A 23,235-nucleotide genomic window follows, 5' to 3' on the forward strand; every position below is an offset into this window, starting at 1 on the left:
TAAGGAAAATTGCTCAAACTTCGGCTCAAAGTTTAGTAAAAATTTTAATATGCCATTGAATGGAGATAAATATAAGGGAAAAGGCTAGGCACGCCATTAGGGTGCCCAACTTGTGTCCTTCTCTCTCTCCTCCGCCTTTGAAAAAGAGCTCTATAATTGGTGCATACTGCTAGCTTATCGTAAACTGGAGGTATCCTCACTCCTCTCCTTGAATCTAAATACAAAATGATATCGTTTGTAATTTTAGTTACTTTTGCTACTCATTTTAAGCTTAAATTGTACTAATGAGATTCTTGGCTAGTCCTCTATTACATGAACTAATCCATGTCTTGACAATGTGATAAATAGCTAGTGAAATGTAGGCGTTCTTAAAAAAAAAAAAAAAAAAAGAAAGGCATAGTGATGGGAAAACCTTTAAAAAAAAAAAAATCTTAAATGGGCAGTTAATTCTATCATATGGCATGTTAGATTGGCATTGAAATGTGGATAAACTTTTTCTTCATTGGTAGCTCGATGGGACAGTTCAGATGGGACCCTCTCTCTTCCATCTCTCCCCCCTATTGTCTGAGGTCACGATGTGGTCATAGATAAACTCGGTCTTATTTGAAATTTATTAGTTATTAATTTGATTTTTTGGAAAATTGACACACATAAATTCCATAGATTAGGGTTGTAGATCATTCTCCCACTCTACTAGTATGCGTATTTTGGGCAAAACTTGACTGCTGCCTGGGTTGAGTCACCCCTGGTTAGGGGTGTCAATCGGTTGGTCTGGCTCGGTTTCGATCCTGGTTGAGTCGGTTTCGGTGTGGGAAAGTTGAAACCGAAACCGAACCAATAAGGAAATTCCGATTTCGATTTGGTTTCGGTTTCGGTGCGGTTTGGTTTCGGTTTGTCTTCGATTTTTTAAATCGATTTGTAACTGGGTTGGTTTTGGTTTTTGGTCCAGTTTGGATTCGACTTTCCGTACAAATGTTTACAAAATTATGTAAATTTTGATTTTTTTAATGAATTTTGGAGTGTTTCGATTTCTTACCGGTTTGGTTTTGGTTTCGGCCTGGGTTTTGAGTCGGTTTCGGTTTGGTTTCCGATTCATCCAGTTTTCGGTGCGGTTCGGTTTGGTTTCGGGTTGCAATACTCCAAACCCCAAAACCAAACCAAACCGACCCAATAAGGCTTCGGTTCGATTTGATCCGTGTTGTTATCGGTTTGATCTGGCCGGTTTTACCGGTTCGATTTAAGAATTGACACTCCTACCCCTGGTACTAGTCGGAAGATTCAAGACTCAGGAGAGGGGTGAAAAATCGCTTATTGCAAACCCCCCAAAAAAAAAAAAAGATTCTTTCGTAGGAGGCCGGCTGTGGGAAGATTCCCTTGAAAAAATTTAAAAAAGATCTTGGTTTGGATGTGTGATTGATTCGATGGTGAAAAACTGAAATAATTCTTTCCAAGTTTCCACAAAGCTGAATGGGAACTTTCCCTTCCGCAACGAAAGGAGGAAAAAAACATGGTGTTAATCTAATAACAAGATATCTTGGTTGGAGATCCTCACTCCCTTGCACCACGGTCTGTCGAGGATCCGAGGCGTAAAGGGTTTATTCTTTAATCAAGGTGATTAATCAGCTTTCCTCATTCTCCTCCTCATTCCTATTTTATTTTATTTTTCCTTAGTTTTCTCCATGAACCCTCCTCTAGGGTTTAAGGGGTTTTAGACTCTGAGGTTTCTTGTTATTATTTTAATCCTTTTCGTTCTCTGCCTCGCATTCCTGTTAGTCTTTTGGGTTCCGAATCGTAAAATGTTTTCTGGAATGGAAGTCTCTGAGGAGAAAAGGCCGAAGCAACACTAGGTGTTGGGTCACACTGATACTACTTTCAGTAAGTTAGAATTCACAACTGCCATTGCTACCTCTGCTATCTGTAAAACTCGTGCATTAGCTTGAGATGGTATCTATAAAGTGTTTCAGTGATCTTACAATTCCGTATTTCGTCAGATTTTCTTGAAAGCTTTGTGGGTTTTGAATGGAGCCTGTTGAAGTTAACTACCCACCTGTTCAGCCACGCCCTGAGTGGCTTTGAGTTTTCAGTTTTCACCTTTACGTTCTTGTATTATAATCTGGGAGCATGAGCAGTTGAAATATTGTGGACTCTGGGAAATTTTGTTGGATTACATTGTAAGTTAATATTGTTCTTTTTTTTTGTCAGTATTTCTTGGGTCATATATTCACCATGGAAATTCTTTTGGGGCCTGTTTGGGCAGATGCAAGATTGAATTGGGAAAATGATGGAGAGGTATGGGAAAGATTGAGGGATAAGATGCATCTTTTTGCTAATTTGCTTCTACCCTTGAGGCGCCTCATTGGTGATCTGTCATGAAACACAAGTTGTGGACTATTTTGAATAATTCATGATTGTAGGGCTATGGTTGCTGGGTTCTTGATCCCATCTTTCAAGGAAAATGGAGAAAAGAAAAGCTTCCTGATCCATTGGAGCCAGAGAATTGTTATTTACTGGATCTTTTGCTGCGTCTGTAATTCTGTATTGTGGGTTGACAAACCATTATGTTTAGATATGGAAATAGAATCATTATGGGCCTTATGGATGTTTTCCTGCTTTCTATATGTTTATTAGTATTGAGAGCAAGGGATTGGGCTGTTTCTTTTGTTTTTCTTACTTTTGTAGTTGATTCTATGGGGTTGAAGTAATTCTGTTCTGATGAATGAACTGAACTCTCTAGTTTGACTGCTGATAGACCTCTGTGGAGAACAATGACCCGCGTAGCCAATCCCCTATAGGGGTTGTTCCTGGGAAGCTGCTCTACTTTTACTGCTGATATATACATATATTTTTTTTTCTTTCTTTGTTTGCCTTATTTCTTTTTCTGTTTCATATTGGATCCATGTAGCCGACCACATTTAGTCGGGATAAGGTTATGATTTTTGTTGTTGTTGAATGAACTGAACTGCAAGTGGGTTATTTATGTTTTTGAATAACTGACACACTGCTTGTATGTACTTACCAGCCTCACTAGAAAGTACCTTCCTGGAATTGTAGATGGCTGGTCGGCCCAGGAAACATCATCACAAGAAGAAGCAGGAACAGTCCAGGGCTAAGTGGACAACATCCCTTACTAAGATACTTGCAGACTTGATGGTTGAGCAGGCTCTGAAAGAGAATAGGCTGAACAATTCATTCGGGAAGAAAGCATGGAAGAACATGTGTGAGGAATTCCGTAAGAGAACAGGTCTTAAATGGGACAAGGAGCAATTGAAGAATCGTTATGGTGTTCTTAGGAGGCAGTATGTTACTGTGAAGTCACTTCTCGATCAAGGTGAATTTAGTTGGAGTGAATCCACCCAAACTATTACAGCCACAGATGAAGTGTGGGTTAAATACATTCAGGTACATTTTCCTCTCTCTTAAATTTGTTGTATTTCCATCACCATTGTAGATCCCTTATGAACCATGGTCGGCTTTCAGGCACACCCTGATGCCGAGGGAATACGAAGCAATGGTTGCCCAATTTACAAACAGCTTTGCACTGTGTTCTCTGAGTCAGGGCCTAATGGGAATCATCATCCTGAGCTGGATGAAGGGACTCCAAGCATGTTGATGTTAACTGGTGCAACATCAAATGTTGCAGCCGAGGAGACTTCCTCACCCACTGAAGATGAAGATGAAGATGCAGATGTATCAAATGAACAGCACAAACATGAATCAATGCCTCCACCCAGTTCAGGTCGTCAGAAAAGAAGCCACAAGGGAATTGATGGTGGTATGGCTGAAGCTATAATAGAGATGGCTGCTGCTTCAAGGTTGAGGGCAGCTGCAGTGAGGCAGAGCACTAACTGGTTTTCTATTACCAATTGCATCAAAGCATTAGATGAGATTGAAGGGCTTGAAGAGCGAATCTATTTTTCTGCTTTGGATCTATTTGAAAGTCCCAACGCTAGAGAAACATTCTTGTCTCTCACAACTGACAGAAGATTGACATGGCTGAAGGGCAAGTGTATAGGTCACAGGGGGACGGAGGAGTGAGCTTCTGCTGAAATAGTGTCCTTTGATACTTTGTCTTGTCCCTAGAGCTAGTCACTTTGTAGGGCAATATTTCTATTCCAAATTAGTATTTCTGAGCTAGAAATATTTTTTATGTTTCTGTTCATTTGGAATATTTCTGTAAAGAAAATATTGTATGGTCCTAAAACTAGAAAAGAAAAAAAAAAATTATCACTACAAAGGTGATTTGTATTTGATTTCTATGGTTCAGGCTGATTCTAGTCTTGAACCAACTTCATATTTTTGTATTGTGTACTTCTACCTGTTTATTTTTCTGATCCGCTTGCTGTGTATATCATTGGTTTGCCTTTATAGCGACTGTAGAATAGAATCAAAAACTTAAAATGATATAGAAAATGAATGAAAATCGCAAATAAACAATCTTACAACCTAAAGATTTATCTTGTCCAATAAGATTACCTAAAAAAATGATGAGATAAGATATACTTCATTATCAACAATGGAGAATAAGATTAAAACTGCTGGTCTTCATGCCTTTCAGATTCAAAAGAATGAAATATTGTTATCAATTTATGATGAAACCCATGTAAACAGACATTACTGAAATACCCATATAATCTTGAAAAAAAAAAAAAATCCTCTACGATTGTCACTCTTGAACCCTCACCATTCTCCTTTAACTGCCCTTCAGAATCGACCCACAAATTCCAAAAATAGATCCAATTTGGATATTTGGATTGGAATGAGTCCAATCGTGATATTCTGGGTGATTCGGATTGGCCAATCCATTGTTGGTTTCTAAGGTTTAGGCAGATTCCCAACCTGCGGGAATGGGCTGGATCCAACCCAGATCCCCAATTCCCAATTTAAATACCTGGGAGTTCTGACAACAACAGCCTGTTTCACACCATTATTCCTATTAAGTTATTAACAATTGAAAACCACATCTCCAGAAAGAGAAAACCTCACTCAAAATCCGACATTGAAATCTAAAATCCACATCAAGAAAATGGAGGAAAGGCTAGCTATTTACTTATAAAAACCAAACACAAAACTTCTCCATCTAGAGCCCTTAATTACAACTCAAACCCACTCAAACAACTTCACTCTATCAAACTAATCTAAGAGTAAACCTCCTTTCATCCCAGTCAGTTGCCAAATGCCACATGATGATGTTAGTATCCCACTATCTTGGTTCCACTTCCACCCCAGCTATACACACACAGTCCCATTCAGTCAACAATATGATTAACCAGAGATCATAGGACCCTTTTCCTTTCTCAAGGTAATATCATCTTCAAGTCACTGCCCGGCTCATTAGTCTTTGGTGGGTTGGACACAGACTCAAAAGCATGTATACACACATTGGAGAAACCAGTTATTGCCCCAAACACATTTGGTAACCCCATTTGCAAGTTGTTCAGTGTCATTGCCCTTGTCACACTGACCAACTTCTCATACTTAGTCTTCTCCTCTTCTGCCTTTGTTCTCAGCATCTCCACCTTTGCTCGCTTCTCCGCCACTGGATCCCGATGTCTACCATGAGTTTCATGTTCAAGCATTGAAAATGGGCCATACTTACACTCCAATGACCCAAGTTCAACCACTTTCTTCTCAAGCTCCTTGAATGCAGCCTCCGATTTTTTTTTCTGCTTCTGTTCTTCAGCCTGTTTAACTACAACAGCATGAATTACAGTTAGGAGACTTTTGATTCCCTCAGAAGCCACTTTGTCTGGAATCCTATCCACGGCTAGCTGCCACTCTTCACAGAGAGAGTAGATCCCTGAGTTCTGTTTGGGATTGGTCAGTGGATCATGGCTGAATTGGAATAGACTAAGACGGAGCCACCCTGTGAGGGAGTGGATGTAATCTCGTTGGGACTGGACAAGGTTGCAGAAGGCTAGGTGCCACTGCTGGACCTCAAGCTCCACCTGAAGAGTTGATTGCCGATGAATCTCTGAGGTGGGATCTGTAGTTGCTATGGTAGTATTGAGGAACTTGAGCTGCTCCACAATGTGTGTTTGGACCTGGTGGCACTCATACATGCTCCTCCACATGAACATTAATCTGCAACTCATGTAAAAATGTGCTTCAATAATAAGTCTATGCTTCATGTAAACACTGATTTTTTACTATAAGCTATAGCCATCAAGAATAACATCCATATTAAGCTCCCCATCATGTCCCCCCACAAATACTGGTAAATTGCATTTATGACCGGAAAGAACAATGTAACATCCGTAACAAGGAAGGTTGGAAAACAGATTAGCAACCAGGATTTTCTGCAATGGGGGAATGGAGACAGGAAAGAAGCAACAATACACAGGCAGGTGAAAGTATATATCATCATAAGCTTAAGGGGAAAAGAAAGCTGCTTGGTCATGTGGCCCCTGCATCCAGACACAAGAGCGCACTTCTCTCCGTAGAGCCCAGGGACCAGAGAGTGATCCTAGAGCTGGGAGGACCTGGGCACACATCCCTAGGTCAACCCAGCCCTAGGATCACTCTCTGATCCCTAGGCTCTATGTAGAGGAACCCTATCCAATAAAATTATCACCCTACACCCTGTGAAATAAAAAAAATCCCACAAGTGTTGATGCCCACACACTGGTGCAGGGGCCACACAACTAGGCGGCAATCGCTTCCCCATTTTAATTCACATAACTGTCCTAAACTTGTATTGATGGAAGCTTGTCCGGACATCTTCATCCCCCTTCACTGAACTGCAGCTTCCTCCCCCGTCCTTACTGATCAATATATTCCTAAAGAATGCTCCGTACATATAAATTTAAAAGTAGGAAACACATAGCAAGGATACTATGATTATCAGACCACCATCCATGGATTTTACGCTTTTATCTCCAGTTTTCCACCCACCACAGTTGCTTACTAGTCCTGTTGTTCCTATTGATGAGGCTGGGCCACAATTTCTGCTCTTCAGGACCCCTTTTCTTCTTCTTTTATACTTTTATGATTACATTTATTGACTTCAAAGTGGTGGCTGGTCAACTGCAGCCTCCCAAATCCCAATCTCCAAGGATTTGCAACAGAAACAGAAGAAAGGGCTGAATCAAACAACCAGTCAAAGTAAGTTGACTTTGACTAGTTAATCCATCGGAACACTTTTTTGCAGGATAAAAGGTCAACTGCAGCGTCAAAGAAGAGAATGTGAAGTAAGTAAAGAAAACTAACCCATTCACAAGTTGGATGAGTTGCGGATAGAGATCTGACTCCCTCAATCTTATGATTTCAGCCGCTGTAGTCTCTATGGACTGAGTAGCTACAACCATTCTAGACTCCAATTTTTCAATCTCTTTCTTGTTCTTCTCTGTCTTCAAATAGTCAGCCCCATTCACCTCTTGCTTCCTCAGCTGGGCCACCCGCTTCTTGTGCTCTATCTTCATACTCTCAGCGTACTGGAATGGACAAAGAGAAAAAGTTGGTAAAAATAGTGCTCGAAGGCCACATAGCAGCCCAAGAATGAAGATTTAAAACAGAGGAATCAAGACTCATGCAAGAAGCGAAGTGGGAAAATTAAGAGTACCTTGACCTCCTCGAACAGTTTTTTCTCCCAGGCGTAGAGTCGCTCCACGGTGGAAGAGTGACTGATAGTGGGAAGAGCTCCACCACTACCGTTAACCCCAACCACATCATCTTCCAACCTACCCAAACCGCTTGATTTTGAATTTGAACCCCACGACCACAAAGGACTCAGACTCTTTCCACAGTTATAGACCTTACCTGCAAAATCCATAAAAGAAAAAAAAGCATACGATTGAGGTAAACCCATCAGATTCAAAAGGAGATTAAAGCAACAATGATTGCAGAGATCCAAGCAAGAAGCAAGGGACTACTAACCAGTTGTCTTCTGTGTACAAAGACCAAAATTTGAAGCTTCTAAGAGCAATGAGACATGGGACCCTGCATCCGCAGCCTTAAGAAAATACTCATCAAGCTCCTTGATAATCTCAACTAGATCTTTACTATTCCCTGAAACCACCATTGCGAGCTCGCTTGTGGAATCCTTGGAATACCCACTGACAACAGAAGGCGGAGCAGCAACACTGGCCGCAACCGCAGCAGTGACGACTTCGGATCCGGTGGTGACGGTGGTCGCTTCCCATTCCTCTTCGGTGACAGACCTCGACGACGAAGGAGCAAATGGGTCCCAGAAATCCCAGCTTGATGAGGGTGGCGGTGGCGGTGGAGGCGGAGGAGGGAGAGCAGGGGATGCGGAGACGGATGTCCAGTTGTCGGAGCTGGGGCTCATCGGAGGAGGAGGAACCGGCAGCGGAGTTGGCAGTGGGAGAGGTGGTGAAGGGAGAGGAGGGAGACGGTTCTGGAAATGGTGTTGGTTTTTGTGGAGATTGGTTTCAGCTGTAGCAAATTGGAGGAGAGCCGAACCTGTGCCCCGGAGGGACCGAAGATACATGCTGTGTGCTACGGAGAAGGCCTGACGAGCCCTTACAAGCTCCTTCATGTATCTTCTTCGAGCCTTACAACGCGAAACTATCTCTTCTCTCTCTTCTCTTGAATAACAGCAACCCATCCTCTTGTTTTCTTCTCTTCTGAGTTACTTCTTCCCTCCCAGAAGACTAAAATCCAATCAGGTTTTCCCCTCTTTGGAACTTTAAAAGAAGTCGAAAGTCTTTTTCCTCTCAAACCGCTTCAAGCATCTCTTCTTAAGGAGAAAAACAGCTCCTTTAGCCTCAAAAGTTCTGTCAAACAACTGGGATTTTCATCTTCTTCATGTTTGACTGTAATCTCTCTGTTTTTTCCTTCCAAAGTTCCATCAATACTAAATAAAAACGAAATGGGTTTCCGTTTCTTCTTGCATGACATAGAGCAAAGCTGTGTTCTTCTTTCTTTCTCTTTCTTTCCCTCTCTTCCACCTCGAAAACCTCTACCAAGTCTCTTTTTCTTCCTAAAAACACTTTCTTTTCGTCCTCAAAAACCTCAAAAAACATCAACAGTTCTCTTCCTTTTTTCATCTAAAAAACCAAAACCCATTTTGTTGCTTCTTCAGAATCCTTTTGTCTTTCTCTCTCTAAAACATAGTTGGGCCGCATGTGGGTGAGAGATCAGGACAGAACTGAGAAGCAGAACAGGAGTCTAGATGTACATAGACAAATGTGTATCGGGCAGAGCGCAGAACATTAGCTTATATTGAAAATTTGACGTACGATAATACCCCTAACATCTACATCTAATTTCTCTTACTACCTTCATGATTTTTGCCTTTGGTTGATTGTAGAAGGGTAATTTGGTCTGATCAAATTTTCAACGGCAATACGAGGTAAATTTGGTATTTTGGAGCTTAAATTCTGGAATGGCATTTAAATGAGGAATATTTTCCGGGTCATTTGGAAGGACTCGGATGGGTGTTATGGGTAATTAAATTGTTAATTAATGATGCTTTTTCTGATAATAGTTAATTAATTTGGTTTATTATATCTTAGAGAATTTTGATTAAGGTGAAGGAAAGGAACACTGCCTAGGCAGCCTTGCGATCACTAGATCCTGTACTCACATCTCAGAGAAACAGGATCCAATGGTGAGGTAGATGGAGTGTAGAATCTGTAGAAGTAGTTCCGGTATCTCATATCAACTTAGAATTGCGTGTCCGTTAGAGGTGTCAAAAGGAGGGCGACCCGGTTGAACCGATTGGATCAAGCCAAACCGAATCACTGTTCTCACTCTTCGGGATGCATACTCGGGTAACTCACCCCTTTTTGGGTTGCGTACTTGGGTCGGCAATCTCCATTACATAATAATATGGCGAATTTGTGTAGACCTGCTAGCCATATCAACCACGTGGCAGGCCGAAGTGGGCCTAATTCTAGTGATCTCGGGAGCTCGTTTCTCGTATTTATATGTCAAATTTAATTTTGTTCGTGCCTAGTGTAATGACAAAAACATAGGATAATAGAAGATTTTTAAAATTTTTATATAATTGAAGGGAAGTGATTCTATATCTATGGGAGAATAGCCTCTCTCTCTTTTTTTTTTTTTTTTTTAACAGTCACTATCTCTGCATGTATCTCTCTCCTCTTCTAAATAAGAGGGCACATATATCATTTTATATGGGAACAAGGGAAAGAACCCTTAGGTTTTTGAGTATTAGATTCTTATCAATATTTGCATTACTCAAATCGACATTCTTTCGTTTTATTCACATCGGTTTACAAGAGTGCTTCTTTGTATAGCGAAACGCTCCCTTATCGATATATTTTTATATCCCAAAATTTCGATAGATCACTTAACTCCGTTTATATTTGATGTAAGAAAGCGTTCGAAACATGATAACGTTGCCGTAGACTAGGGGTGTCAATCGGTCGGGCTTAATCGAGCTTGAAGACTTTCAAGGGCTACACCATGTCTGCCTATTTAAGTAATCGGGCTTAGTTATTGAGGGCATGATACATTTTATATTCGGTCGGTCGGCCTCAGGTTATAATCGGGCTACCTTAATCGAGCTTTAATTGGGCCTTAACCGGGCTACGTACATGTTTAATGTTAAACGGGCTTTAACCGATTTTTAAACGGACCCTCTTTAAAATGTGCTCTTATATTCCGGCCCACTCATGCAAGCCCAAAAAAATGACAATAAATCAATAAATGATACCAAATATAACCATTATTTAAAATGTGAACATGTCTTTACTTTTTAGTTTTTATTTTTTAATTTGGGGGGTAAAATAGGTATTCTACAATCATGAAAGGGTTGGGCCAAGTCGGTGCACAATAGGCTGGTCTCGATCGGGCATTATTCTGTTGATCTCGATCGGGTGCCCGACAGTCCAAGTAGCAAAATCGAGGCCGACCATTTATAAATGGGCCGAGCTCAAGCCCGACACGTTTAATAAATGGTCCGGACCAGGCCGATCTATAAGTGGTCGGTCCCAATCAATTTAGTCTGATCGAACCACGAATTGACACCCCTACCGTAGACCATACTCGTAGACAGTTGTTTTTCCCATATAAGTTGAAATGCAAATGAAATCATAAAACACCATATATGATATTTTCGTCTCATTTGACACTTTGCTTCCATTGAATTAGCATGTTACATGAATTGTACTTTTCATCTATCCCATTTTACACTTTGATTCTATCGAATTGGGATGCTACATAAATTGCACTTGTCATCTATCCCATTAGAATTACATCTTATGTGTCTCATTATGTTTAGAATATGTCGACATTCATTTCAACTTTATAGCTGAATTTGGTGTGCAGGTAGATCCATAGTTCTTACGAATACTAGGATAGCCTAGTGGTGGTAGCTTCGGCTTGTAGAGTCGGCACTCAGGGGAGGAGGTCGTGGGATCACCCTGTCGCACGCATTATGTGAGTGTGTGTGTGTGTTTTCTTATTTATTCTATACCTATCCGTGGGTTGTCCAGATAGTTAGGGCGAACTGGGAATTGTGTGGATTAGGTGCACGGTCTCAGATTCGATTCCCCATCTATAAAAAAAAGAAAAAAGATCTATAGTTCCCAATATATATATATATATATATATATAATAAATTTGGACTCTCTAATTTAAAATAGAGATTGAGTTACTTGTTATAAGGTATATTAGTATTTCTCCATGTTTATATAAGAGATAAATAGATACTAAGAGACGCTAGCATATGCTATGCAACCTCATAGCTTTATTTCTCTCTTTGAGGAGAAAATTAAGGTCAATCACATGTAAGAGCAAAAAAATATAGATTACTGAAGAGACATAAACAATTCATTACAAGTTGCTCGTGCAATGGAGTTTTGAATGAGCAAGTGGTAGGTATCCTAGACAACCAAATATGAAATATGAGAAAAGATTCTCTAAACCAGAAGAGGCGTTATTTTTCTTGCACAGAGAGAGAGAGAGAGAGAGAGAGAGAGAGAGAGAGAGAGAGAGAGAGAGAGAGAGATGGTATACTCATTCGATTTGGTTTAAGATATAAACAAAAAGTAAAACTAAACCAAGCATAGTAACACATTTTTAAAACCAAATCAAACTGACTCGATTCAAGTCAATTTTGATTTCAGATCCCATTTTAGGTGTTTGGACCAACTTATAACAAAAAGCCATATTTGTTCGAATCAAAATTAAGTACTTTATTTTTGGTTCAACAGTCTAAATCATGCAATCAAAATTGAACCAAATAAAAAATTGATTCTAGTTTTTCAAATCAAAGTCGAACCGATTTACTTCAATTTGGTTTAAAACGGTTTGATAAACCATCCAATAGGATCTTGATTGGGAATCGTCAGATCAAATTGTGTCGATGATCAAAGCACACGATGTCGTTGGCCCGTGACACCTGACAATGGGGTGTGGCAAATTCGTCCGTTGGCCCTTAGCCCTTTGGCACTTTGGCAGTTTGGGTTGAATTGAAATGTCACGGAAGAGGAGTGACAGATACTGGTGTGGACGATAAAAATTGGATCGTTAAGGACGTGGATGACGTATTGGTTCGATCCATCCAGAAAGTCCGAAACCCAAGAAGAAGAGGAAAGAAGCTTTATAAGCACTCAGATTCTCAGCTTGTCTGATAACTTGAATAGCTCATCGACTTGCGAGTTACGAAGTTGCTTATCCCTTCCTTTCTTTGGTTCTTCTATTCCCAATTCTCAAGGCAATCCATCCTCTACTTCCTTGCCTTCCATTTCCACTCCATTCTTTGATTCTTTGATGCAAGTATTAAGTGTTCTTCTCTGTTCTTGAAGTTCAGTTGCAGTGAAGGTGAGGTGTGAGCTAAAACAATGGCGGCGCCTGTAGTTGATGCGGAGTACCTCAAGCAAATCGAGAAAGCTCGTCGGAATCTTCGTGGACTCATCTCCAGCAAGAACTGTGCCCCTATCATGCTTCGTTTGGCGTAAATGATCTTTTTCTCCTTTTCTTGTTCTTTTAGCTGTAATTTGGCTTCTTTAATATGCATGACTTTCTCATATTTGGTTGGGTTTCTATCATCTGCCGAGCTCATCTCCTGCAAGAGCTGTGCCCCTATCATGCTTCGTTTGGCCTAATTGATATGTTTCTCTTTTTCTTGTTCTTTAGCCGTAATGTTGGTTTCTTTTACTCATGACTCTCTCACATTTGGTGGGATTTCTGTCATCTGAATTTTCATTCAATCAATTGGTTATTGATTGTTGATATTCTCTTATTCGATTGTTGGCCTTTTCTTCTGCGCTGGCTTGATAGTTTGCTGGTTTTTGGATTTTCTTTTGACGGGGTCTACATGTCATGTTAATTTATATCTCTTCCTGTCATCTGAAAGTGAATTCCAACCCCCACTTTGCTCTGTTTTGTTGATGCGGAGTACCTCAAGCCTGTGTCGCTCTCTTTGCTATCTTTTGTACCTTTTAACCTCATTCTCAAGTGGCTTTCAATCGTTTTTTAATCTTCCCCCCACCCTTTCCCCTTTTTTGCCCTGTTTTAGTCTGTCGGCATCCTTTGGCATGTTACAATTTGCATTGTTTTGTGCTTGGATTTTAATTGTTGAAAATATTTTTCTATGATGATTTGAGTTCAGTTAATGTGCCTCAAAGTAGGAAGAGTAACATTCCAAAGGATTATTACCAATTGAACGTTTCTGTTTTTGTTCAATTTTAGATTAGTGATTAAGTGAGGGCTATTGTAACTACTGCTGGATTTGTTCCAGGGGACTGATAAGATGGTTAACTTGATTTCCATTCAAATTCTAGATTTGGATTTATTTTCATGGCCATTGCTTCTTTGCCTTTAACTTATACCATATGTCAGATAACATGTCCATAGGTTGATCATCATATTCACATACCATTTAGTTTTCACACCACATCTGTATAAATTCTATTTGATTTGAATTTGCTTTATCTACTGGACCCTTTTATGTTAGTGAGCTTTTAGGCCAGTGTTGTGATTGAGGTATGCAGGGGCTAATGAAAATAAATTGTGTTTTCTTCTTTCTTGCAGATGGCATGATGCTGGCACCTATGATGTTAAGACAAATACAGGTGGTCCAAATGGTTCAATCCGCAATGAGGAAGAGTACATGCATGGTTCCAATAATGGATTAAAAAAAGCGATAGATTTATGTGGTCAGCTTTTGCTTCCTTGCCTTTTTTATTTTATTTTTATATGGCTGCACTTCCTTCCTTTTTTGTTTGATGAATTTAATTTACTATTCTGGTTGGTATAATGTCGTAGCACTTTTGAATACTTAGTGGTTCTTATCATCTACATGAACTTGTACCCTCTAAGATATGTTACTGATTTTGTAATAGTTTTTTAGTGAATGCCTTGATAACTTTTAGGCCATCTTTGTACTCTGATATCATCAATTTTGCACAATATGATCCATTCAGAAACAGGGATAATGCAGTTGTGTAGTAATTATATTACTCAGGCCTTTCCAGTTTACAATAACTTGGTATTCATCTCTGATTCATCTGTGAAAGGTCCAAGGAGCTGGATGAAAAGCTCCTACGAATTGAAAAACTTGTTGGTTGATGTTCATGATCTTATAGGATGATTGAACCTAACTGATACTAAGCTCATTTTATGTAATGTAAAAACTCTGGCTGGTTACTTTTTGGAAGAGGCAGTGCATCTTCTCTCTCTCTCTTTTCAGCTTGCTCTTGTTTTAAGGAAACTCATTTTTTCTTTTTCTTTTTTTTCCGAGGCCAGAAGAAGTGAAGGCAAAACATCCAAAGATTACATATGCAGACCTTTATCAGGTAGCTGTTGTAATTAGTGCTTTTTATATTTGTTATTTGTAGATTATGTAGTTTCATTTCGAAATTATGAAGATCTATTGACATTTAGAATTCCATTTTTTTTTTATTATATTTCTTCTTTTGGGTGGGATAGGCATCTGTTATTGTGAAAATGCAAATCACTGCTCTGTGAAACTACAGCAAATTGCAATTATTACTAGCCAAGGGATTGAGTTTTGTTCTTTTTACTTCTCTACATACCGGTTCAAGTGGGAAGGGCTTCTTCATGCAAATTCTGACCCAGAAAGTTGCCTTCCATGTGTTAATGGGTGGTCGGGTACTTGTCTCTTTGGATATGCATGTATATTTGTGTGTCTGTGTTTTTGAGCTTGTTGTGTACATATGCATGTATGTGTGTGTGTGTGTGTGCATACATTTAATCATTTGTTTGCATGGGGATGTGTATGTTCTTGTCCATTTTCATGTGTGGGTGTGTGCCTGTCCCTTCGCTAGTTTTAGGATGAAAATACACATTATTGTATAATACAACTCTACTCAACTCAATAAAGCCTTATCCCAACCAAACGAGGTCAGCCACATGAATCCTGTTTCCCTGTTCAACTTTTTCTAAGGTCTTATCATTTTTTAACCTAGGCACCATATCTTTTTTCACTAATTCTCTGAACGTGATTTCATCCTGCCCTCTGCTGTCTCTTGGTTCCTCTCTATCTGCACCATATCACATGAAAATGGTATATCAGAATAAAAATAGAAATTTCATGTATAGCTAGAAGTTGACTACAGATGATAACAACTTAAAATGGTTAATAAAAAAATCAAGAGTCATAAGTTGACAATATTCCGTTAGATATTTCCTCTCATTTTACAGTTTATCTACAAAATAGTGCCTAAACACTGTTTTCATCCGTCTTAAGATGAATCATTACGTTGTGCCGTTTGCCATGTATTGGGTAATTGGAGGGAGTTGGTTATATTTTGAGGTTAAGACCCTTTCTCTGAATTTAATTCACAAGATTTAATGTCTTTATGTGTGTTTTCTGGTTTCACCTTCACACTTATTTAAGGGTTTTTTTTTTTTTGGTGGCTATACGAATTAATCCTATAGCTGATCAACTTTGTTTTTTCAAAGTTCTAAGGTACGAGGTTTCCCTGTTTTCATGCATTAATCTAAATCCTCACATCACCTGGAAAGGGAAGAAAACACTTTCCTTGTTACATTGGATTAAATGGTCTGTTTAGAAATTTAATTCTAAGTTGTTTACCAATTGCGTTCATATTTGTTGCTATATGTAAAGGAAAATTTGTCTTTACACTTATCCGTTTTGGAAGGGCTTCCTAAACGGTTCACCTTTTGGAGACTACGTGGAAAGATGATGTGGAAAGTCAGACTGTTGGATAGAGAGGACATGATCTGGATCAGCCATGTGTCAAATTCCAGTGCCTAACTCAATATACCATCCCATGCATTAGCATGCACACTGACAGAGCTCTGACCATTGTTGTGCACTCTCCCTTTGTCCTGGATTTTCAAATTTCTTTTTTGCCACGTGGCAAACTCCAATTGGGATGAACTTGGCATGTGAGAAGGGATGACCAGGGGGTCTACCTGTCTGCTGTTTAGGAAACCCTTACCCTTAATAAAACATATGAATGCTAGTAGTTCCGTTCATGCTTGAACCAGTTTTGACTTTACACATCTGTGATTGAACCAATTCCTTTTGCAGCTTGCTGGAGTTGTTGCTGTTGAGGTCACTGGAGGCCCCACCATTGACTTTGTTCCTGGAAGAAAGGTATCTTAGTGTGACGTATCATACCAAAGTAGCTGGTATACGTCTTTTTTCTTCAGTAACAAGTTTTATATTTGCATCAGGACTCATTGGCTTCTCCCAAAGAAGGTCGACTTCCAGATGCTAAGAAAGGTCTGTCAATACCCCTTTGATATGGTGACATTCACATGAAGCCATTAGCCTTTCAGCTACTTTTTTTTTTTTTTTTTTAGCAGAAAGAATGTTTATGGCAGTTGGAGTGCATAGCAAATTGGCCAGCTAGACAATTGCTTGTATTGTTGGGCTGAGTTTGAGGTCTAATGCATAAATAATTATGGTTTAGGATTTTCATTTAGTCTAGCACTAGCTCAGTTGTATTTCATTGTGGACTTAATTAAGAAAGGCGACACCAAGTCGGGGTTGCCTTATCGCCTCAAAGTATGTGTTCGAATTAAAAAAATTTCCAAACTTGCAAGTGTGGCAATTGTGGTGACCCAAGATGTTTAGTGTCAGCTTCTCAAATTATAATTCAAAAGAAGAAGAAAAAAAGGGTGAGAAAGGAGTAACTTTTAAAAGCCTAAAGCTTTGTTCATTTAACCTTTGTAAATTGTGTACAATGTTCAAAACATTTTGGAATTGCTTCATGCAAATTCTTGTCAAATTCTAGTCAGAGAGATATTGGTGTTGCTTTTCATTCTTTCTGTAGTGCATATGTAGACACTGACATGCAAATCGGTATTATGGATTTTGGTTGGTTGTGTCTTCAACCCTAATTTCACCTTGGCCCACAAAGTGGGTTACAAAGGGGACTAGCAATGATAGTCTTATTACCTCCTATTGACCGTGAGGAGTTCGATATGAGTTAGCAAAGTTCATGAGCTTCTTGATGCCAGATGTTTAATGGAATGAGTATACAAGTATCTGTAATGGGTTGGACCCTGTCACCAGATTGTGTTGGATGACTCGGGTGTAAATCTGCCATATTTAGGGAGTTTTATTTTATATATCGTATTGTGAAAGAACAGTGAGAGGGGTGTTCAATACAGTTGAAAGGCAATGGAGTCAAGAAAGGTAACAAATCAGGTCCTTTCAAAAGTTTCAGTTTGTTTGTTTATTGTTGTTTCTTAGTTTGAGTTGGAGTTCAAAATTAAGTCTCTATAAAGGCTGCGAACTTCCATTGAGAGTAATTGTCTTCCTGAATTTTTGAGGATTAAATGGAGATCAATTGATTATGTTCTGGCTTCAAATTTCTGTGCTGGTTTTATTTTTACAAACTTGAATGGGTGAAATGTTGATAAAATATGTTGCTTTTCTTCTTTTTGAGATTAATTGGTAGATTTTTAGTTTCATATATAAGATCTATTCAAAGTGCTGATGATTTTTTTAAGAGAAAACATTAAACTTGGGGCTTAGAACAGGTTTCTTTGAGCCTGGAAATCAGACATGTTAAAGGCCTTGGGAACCCTGGTATATAGCTCCGAGTTAATGATATTTCAGGCTTAAGTATTACTATGAGCGTGCGTGCTTCCAAATACTAACGCTCATCTCAATTTTAGTTGATTTGGCTATTTGATCTTCTAGTTAACTTCACTATTTTGAGAATGATTTTCTCTCGGCTATTCAATTTATTGTCTATCTTTGGTTGTTCAATCTGGAAATTCTTCTGTTGCATATTCTGATGAGGGTGTTGACTGATTGCCCCTCAATGTCATCAGTATCATAGTTGTTGTTAATGTTCATATCTCTGTGTAATGGGTTCTGTAGAACACTCAAAAGAATTTGACTCATCATCTCTTCTGCCAATGTTGGTTGCAGGTGTACAACATCTGAGGGACGTGTTTTATAGGATGGGTTTGAATGACAAAGATATTGTCGCATTATCTGGGGGCCACACATTGGTAATCATATCTACAAAATTCTCATCTCTACTGAATATAGATATTTCTTATATCATATAACAAGACAATTTGGTTGGGTTTTGTTGCTGTAGGGAATGGCACATCCAGAGAGGTCAGGCTTTGAGGGACCTTGGACTAAGGAACCTTTGAAGTTTGACAATTCCTATTTTGTGTAAGATTTAAACCCTTGTTATCCTTCATTGTTTGGAGGTATACGCTAATCACATTATGTCTTAACACTTAAAATTGTAATCAGAGAGCTGCTAAAAGGAGAAACAAATGAGCTACTGCAGCTTCCCACGGACAAGGCCCTGTTGGAGGATCCTGAGTTCCGCCGCTATGTTGAGCTGTATGCAAAGGTATAATGGGTATTGTGTCTTAAGGACTACACAGTTTATATCATAAGAAGTATTGTGATGAGTAATGACAGATGTTTCTTTTATGTCATTTCCTGAGATTGAAGCTCTCCACGACTTCACAAAATGGATTATCTTTGTCATGGTTTCTTTTTGTTAATATAGACCTGAAACCTGGGGCCTAGATTTTAAACTCCAAGCACCATTGAAGTTTCCTGCTGGCCTGCAACTTATGTTACACGGATGCATGTGTTGTTGTCTGGACCTGCATAGGCACTAGGTGTCTGACTTGAACCCAGACAATAATTACCAGGGAGATTGTATACAACAAAAACAACAACATTAATATTAATTATTTTAATAATTATTAGTGCTGGTAAGTTATCATGGTTGACCCAGCTTGCCCTAGGGATCTGTTTCCTTTAGATTCAAACTGAATGCTATGTTTCAGTTTATTATTTACCATCCGTTCTGTAAAATCAAAACATGGGCAACTCAAAACTGCGCAGTAATCCTCAAGAACTACATATGAAGAAGGTTTAGTAGTGATCCAAGTGGGTCTGATTTTTGGATTATAGTCAATATTAATTGCTCATCCCTAGACTCAAATTGATGCATTAATAGGCAAAGTAAATTCATAGCGTGAAAGTCCACTAACCTTTTGTGGTTATTTTCCTTTAAATAAGTAGTTTTTGTTGTGTTCTTTGGTTATGTAATTCCTTTCAGTTTGTGTTCTATCCCAGTCATTTCAGTTTGATGCATTGGTGGGTTGAGTGAATTGTTTGGGATGCAAGATCCATTTTTCTTTTATGCTTCTGAAGACCAGCAGAACAACACATGTTAGTCTGTATACATGTTCGCACCATGTTATCCTTTCCAACCGAAATTTGGCTTGTAGGAACAAGTTTTTTCTCAAATCATTTCACAAAAAAAGTTTTTCAATGTCTTTTTGTACTAAGCCATAACTTCATGCTTTTTGGCGGCAGGATGAGGATGTGTTTTTCAGAGACTATGCAGAATCACACAAGAAGCTTTCAGAACTGGGGTTTACTCCAAAGTCTTCTGGTTCCAAAGCAGAGGTAAAGTGTGGTACCATATTGGCGCAAAGTGCAGTGGGAGTTGCTGTTGCTGCAGCTGTGGTGATCATCAGTTTCTTATATGAAGCTCACAGAAGAGTCCAGTAAATCAAAACTGGTTTGCTGGTCTCGGTGCTTGATTGGACTTGTCAGGCAATCCGTTCTATACACCTCAGTTGAATGAAGCTCATGTCTGCAAAATAGTGAACTGGTTATTCTATACTTCATTTGAATACGAATGTCATTTACGCTTAATTAGTGGCGGCATAATTGTTACCTAAGTGGGATATAGACCCACCAGTTAGTAAAAGATACAATTTGAACTGCTATCTTGGTTTCAGATATTGTAGTCAATATTATAAAGGCTGTATGGCCATTTACTTCTGCTGTAGCAAATTCAACTTCCTGGTATCTAAATGCGCAAAAGTAGCCACAATATTTGTGGGAGCCAGTTATAGTCATCTATTACAGGGTGGTTGGTAATCAGTTTCTATTACAGAGTTGACCCACCAGTTAGTAAAAGATACAATTTGAACTACTATCTTGGTTTCAGATATTGTAGTCAATATTATAAAGGCTAGAGTTGGGAGTGGGGGAAGAATGAGGATTAAGTATCAAATTTTTTTTTTTTCCGGAAAAGGTGCAGATAGATGCCAGTAAGGATTACCCTGTGTACACTGTGGAGTCTGGACCTTCTGGTGAGTTCAAAAAATATTTAGATGTTTAAATTTTACTCAACTACCTATTTTATGGCTCTCTGCCCATTCTTGATGTGCCATACTGTTGAGACTTGGGGAGGAGGTGCTGCTTTTAAAATCTTCGCCCCAACTAAATTTCTTTGTAAGCTGGAAAGAATGATGTACTACTGGCTCAAGAACTGTCCCAATAAAATTATTGGATTGGAACAATTTCACTAATTAGATTAAGTATCTCTACACAAAAAATAGCTGACTAAACATAAAATTAGCTAGAAGGGCCATATAATGTTATAGATTTGCCCATCTTTTTCAGAAGAAATTAATGAATAAAATTATTAGAAGGAACTAAAATTAACTAAAATTATGAATGGAGCTGAGGAGAACAAGTTCATCTCCAAACCTAAAAACATTGACTACGAAAATTTTCTAAACCGGAATCTTAGCCGATGCTGATTTGAGTCATGCTCGGGGGCTAAGTGAGAGTGTAATATCCTGGAAAACTCTTAGCCTCTTGTCGATCTTTCTCTGGGATATCCCAGGATTATTAGAAGTGTCTACTGTCTTGGATGTTTCATTAGTTGAACCAAGAACCGCAGTTATGATGGCTTCTTCAAAGTCCATGCTATCTGGTAACAAGTCTGCCCACTTGCCTGCATTTTCTTCTTCTATCAGAGTAGAGCACCTCCTAGCCTTGTGTTCTGGTTGTTCTGTTCCAATTGATGTAGCATGTCTTGTGTAGATCTCCCATTCGACTCCTCTGAGCAGAGAAGGCGCAACATGACCAGACCTTGTTCTCTTGAGTCGACCCAGAGGATCGTGAAATTGGTCCTCACTTGGGTCTTTATTTAACTTCGATGAATAGAATGGTGGTGCATCAACCTTTAGTGAATTCCCAGATGGAATTGCAGGTTTTAAGCTTCTCTGGTTAGCTGTTCTGTTGGAATCTACATTCTCGTCCGCAAAATTATCTTGTTGTTTCGGCATCATTGCTGTTGTCATATTCACAGAGACACAGGGGAGGACCGAGGCCTCCTTGCAAGGCTGAGGTTGCCAAATTGAAGAAGAACCCAAGAAGTTATCAAAGAGCCGACTCTGTTCGACCTGGTCTACTCCCTTATTCATCATTTCTGATTCGAGGTCCCGAAGCATCTGTTGAGCCCTTTCAAAGGCTTTAAGATGGGAATCTACACCTCTTGGGCCATCTGCCATAGCCGGTTTAACTCGTCTGAGAGTTTCTTTTGCCTCTGCAATCCTCCCTTGTTTCATCAGGCAGATGCCCAAATTGCACATTTTGTTATTATCCTGTCCAATCAAAAGGGCCCGTCGGTAAGCCTCTTCTGCTTCAACATAGTTGTTCTGCTGCATAAGTGCCCAACCTAAGTTCCCCTGCAATATATATTCCCCTTCAATGTAATCATCAAGTAAGGAGTTTCGTAGAGAACAAAGTTAAAGGTAGAAGGGAATAAATTCTAACCAGCAAGCGAGTCGCTTCCTGCTCCACAGAAACTTGAAACTTCTTTCCTTGTGATCGAGCAGTTTTGGTACGCTTTCCATTGAACGCCATCCCTTGTAGAATCAAAAACAACTTGTGCTTCAAAAGTGCGATTTGATCATCCAATCTTCCACATCTCTGCAGAGTAGAGGCACCATTCTCTTCTCAATATATAAACTGTTTAATCTTACATAAGAGGCAAACTGAGTGTTCAAAGAAAAGAATGAAAATAAGGAACCTTGTAAAGATCCAGGAGAATATTATCCAGAGACTCTTGGGCTTGCTCTGAACATCGACTTCTTAGTGACTTTATAGCTTCAATGGCTTCCTCGGCTCGATTTTGCTGTTTCATCACAATCGCCATGTCTTTCAGAGCACTGTCAACTCTGTCTCCAGCATTAATGGCAGCCCAAAACAGAGGAATCGCCCTTTCTGGGTCCTTGTCCACGAGCTGATCCACATAAAACAGAAAGTTTTAGGTTTCCATTAACTAAAACAGAAACAAATGTAGAAGAATAAAAAATTTCAATTGATTTTGGAGATATTGGGACAAGAAAAGCTAGCGGCTTGCCTGTACGTTTTTGGCCTTCACATACGGAGTGTCACCGACTGGGACCTTGTGCGTGACATGAAAAGAGTCGGAGCGAGTTCTGGAGACCCCGCTAGGTTTCACTGGTGAACAAGGAGCGGATTTGGAAGGTCTGAAACCTGTTGGGGCGTTCCATAGATCTTGCATCATCTTTACGAAAATGGTTTCTGCAGTTCGATCCAATGAGGAAGATCTATGGAAGATAAAGAATAACTTTCAGTGGTGAACTTAAAATGGATAACAACAGAGAGTAAACGGATGATAAGAGATTGGGACGAGTGAGGTTAGAGGTGTCAGTGATCCTGACACGAGAGAGAGAGAGAGAGAGAGGGAGAGAGAGAGAGAGTGAACAAGCGAACTGTTGATATTGTAGGGTTTTCGAATCCTTCGACCGTTGGAGAGTTACCGTTTTAAAAACTAGCCGTTGCTTTGTTTTGTTATTCGAGCCTTGATGGAATAGAGACGAAAGGTCCACGAGGGAGGGCGTAAACACCCGTGATAACCCGGTGATGTAGAATCTTTAACCTATTTAACCCCCCACCCCCCAAAAAAAAAAAGCTTTACCCTATGGGGACAAGGGCGGATCAAGTTCACATACAAGAATGACCTTGATTTGTAGATTTATAATCAATTT

The 23,235-nt window shown here is 39.4% G+C and overlaps 4 protein-coding genes across 10 annotated transcripts; 2 read left to right on the forward strand and 2 right to left on the reverse strand.

The window, feature by feature from the left end:
- The first annotated feature begins 1,336 nt into the window (after positions 1–1,336).
- LOC122084121 (L10-interacting MYB domain-containing protein-like) lies at positions 1,337–4,333 on the forward strand. 4 transcript variants are annotated; one of them, XM_042652190.1, is made up of 4 exons: positions 1,337–1,611; positions 1,774–1,875; positions 3,020–3,399; positions 3,478–4,333. In XM_042652190.1, the coding sequence occupies exons 3-4, from the start codon at positions 3,052–3,054 to the stop codon at positions 4,033–4,035; spliced, it is 906 nt and encodes a 301-aa protein (XP_042508124.1). In that variant the 5' UTR covers positions 1,337–1,611; positions 1,774–1,875; positions 3,020–3,051; the 3' UTR covers positions 4,036–4,333. The 4 variants fall into 4 exon arrangements, with proteins under 4 accessions (XP_042508124.1, XP_042508126.1, XP_042508125.1 ...); XM_042652192.1 differs by having other exon boundaries at positions 3,052–3,399; XM_042652191.1 differs by lacking the exon at positions 1,774–1,875.
- Positions 4,334–4,962: 629 nt separating this feature from the next.
- LOC122084120 (protein ALTERED PHOSPHATE STARVATION RESPONSE 1) lies at positions 4,963–9,104 on the reverse strand. The gene is made up of 4 exons (XM_042652189.1): positions 7,873–9,104; positions 7,559–7,755; positions 7,207–7,430; positions 4,963–6,081 (listed from the first exon to the last, which is right to left on the reverse strand). The coding sequence occupies exons 1-4, from the start codon at positions 8,561–8,563 to the stop codon at positions 5,295–5,297; spliced, it is 1,899 nt and encodes a 632-aa protein (XP_042508123.1). The 5' UTR covers positions 8,564–9,104; the 3' UTR covers positions 4,963–5,294.
- A 3,387-nt stretch (positions 9,105–12,491) lies between these two features.
- LOC122085172 (probable L-ascorbate peroxidase 4, peroxisomal) lies at positions 12,492–20,218 on the forward strand. 4 transcript variants are annotated; one of them, XM_042653631.1, is made up of 10 exons: positions 12,492–12,643; positions 12,740–12,883; positions 13,963–14,087; positions 14,677–14,726; positions 16,451–16,516; positions 16,597–16,645; positions 18,308–18,390; positions 18,483–18,562; positions 18,647–18,749; positions 19,733–20,218. In XM_042653631.1, the coding sequence occupies exons 2-10, from the start codon at positions 12,771–12,773 to the stop codon at positions 19,928–19,930; spliced, it is 867 nt and encodes a 288-aa protein (XP_042509565.1). In that variant the 5' UTR covers positions 12,492–12,643; positions 12,740–12,770; the 3' UTR covers positions 19,931–20,218. The 4 variants fall into 4 exon arrangements, with proteins under 4 accessions (XP_042509565.1, XP_042509566.1, XP_042509564.1 ...); XM_042653632.1 differs by having other exon boundaries at positions 12,501–12,643; positions 12,735–12,883; XM_042653630.1 differs by having other exon boundaries at positions 12,530–12,883.
- A 470-nt stretch (positions 20,219–20,688) lies between these two features.
- Positions 20,689–22,926, reverse strand: LOC122083487 (protein POLLENLESS 3-LIKE 2-like). The gene is made up of 4 exons (XM_042651318.1): positions 22,584–22,926; positions 22,251–22,463; positions 21,995–22,150; positions 20,689–21,906 (listed from the first exon to the last, which is right to left on the reverse strand). Exons 1-4 carry the CDS (start codon positions 22,749–22,751, stop codon positions 20,980–20,982), a joined length of 1,464 nt encoding a protein of 487 aa, XP_042507252.1. The 5' UTR covers positions 22,752–22,926; the 3' UTR covers positions 20,689–20,979.
- Between the last annotated feature and the right edge of the window lie 309 nt (positions 22,927–23,235).

This window comes from Macadamia integrifolia, chromosome 7, assembly GCF_013358625.1.
Source record: "Macadamia integrifolia cultivar HAES 741 chromosome 7, SCU_Mint_v3, whole genome shotgun sequence".
Taxonomy (NCBI): Eukaryota; Viridiplantae; Streptophyta; class Magnoliopsida; order Proteales; family Proteaceae; genus Macadamia; species Macadamia integrifolia.

Excerpts from the sequence above, each read along its gene's own strand:
- LOC122084121 (XM_042652190.1), top strand. The coding sequence starts at position 3,052 with ATGGCTGGTCGGCCCAGGAAACATCATCACAAGAAGAAGCAGGAACAG. Across the intron at positions 3,400-3,477 it reads TGTGGGTTAAATACATTCAG|GCACACCCTGATGCCGAGGG; the intron begins GTACATTTTCCT and ends GTCGGCTTTCAG.
- LOC122084120 (XM_042652189.1), bottom strand. The coding sequence starts at position 8,563 with ATGGGTTGCTGTTATTCAAGAGAAGAGAGAGAAGAGATAGTTTCGCGT. Across the intron at positions 7,756-7,872 it reads TTGTACACAGAAGACAACTG|GTAAGGTCTATAACTGTGGA; the intron begins GTTAGTAGTCCC and ends TGGATTTTGCAG. Across the intron at positions 7,431-7,558 it reads AACTGTTCGAGGAGGTCAAG|TACGCTGAGAGTATGAAGAT; the intron begins GTACTCTTAATT and ends TGTCCATTCCAG.
- LOC122085172 (XM_042653631.1), top strand. The coding sequence starts at position 12,771 with ATGGCGGCGCCTGTAGTTGATGCGGAGTACCTCAAGCAAATCGAGAAA. Across the intron at positions 14,727-16,450 it reads CATATGCAGACCTTTATCAG|CTTGCTGGAGTTGTTGCTGT; the intron begins GTAGCTGTTGTA and ends TTCCTTTTGCAG. Across the intron at positions 18,563-18,646 it reads TTTGACAATTCCTATTTTGT|AGAGCTGCTAAAAGGAGAAA; the intron begins GTAAGATTTAAA and ends AATTGTAATCAG.
- LOC122083487 (XM_042651318.1), bottom strand. The coding sequence starts at position 22,751 with ATGATGCAAGATCTATGGAACGCCCCAACAGGTTTCAGACCTTCCAAA. Across the intron at positions 22,464-22,583 it reads TGAAGGCCAAAAACGTACAG|CTCGTGGACAAGGACCCAGA; the intron begins GCAAGCCGCTAG and ends TATGTGGATCAG. Across the intron at positions 21,907-21,994 it reads AGGAAGCGACTCGCTTGCTG|GGGAACTTAGGTTGGGCACT; the intron begins GTTAGAATTTAT and ends TATATATTGCAG.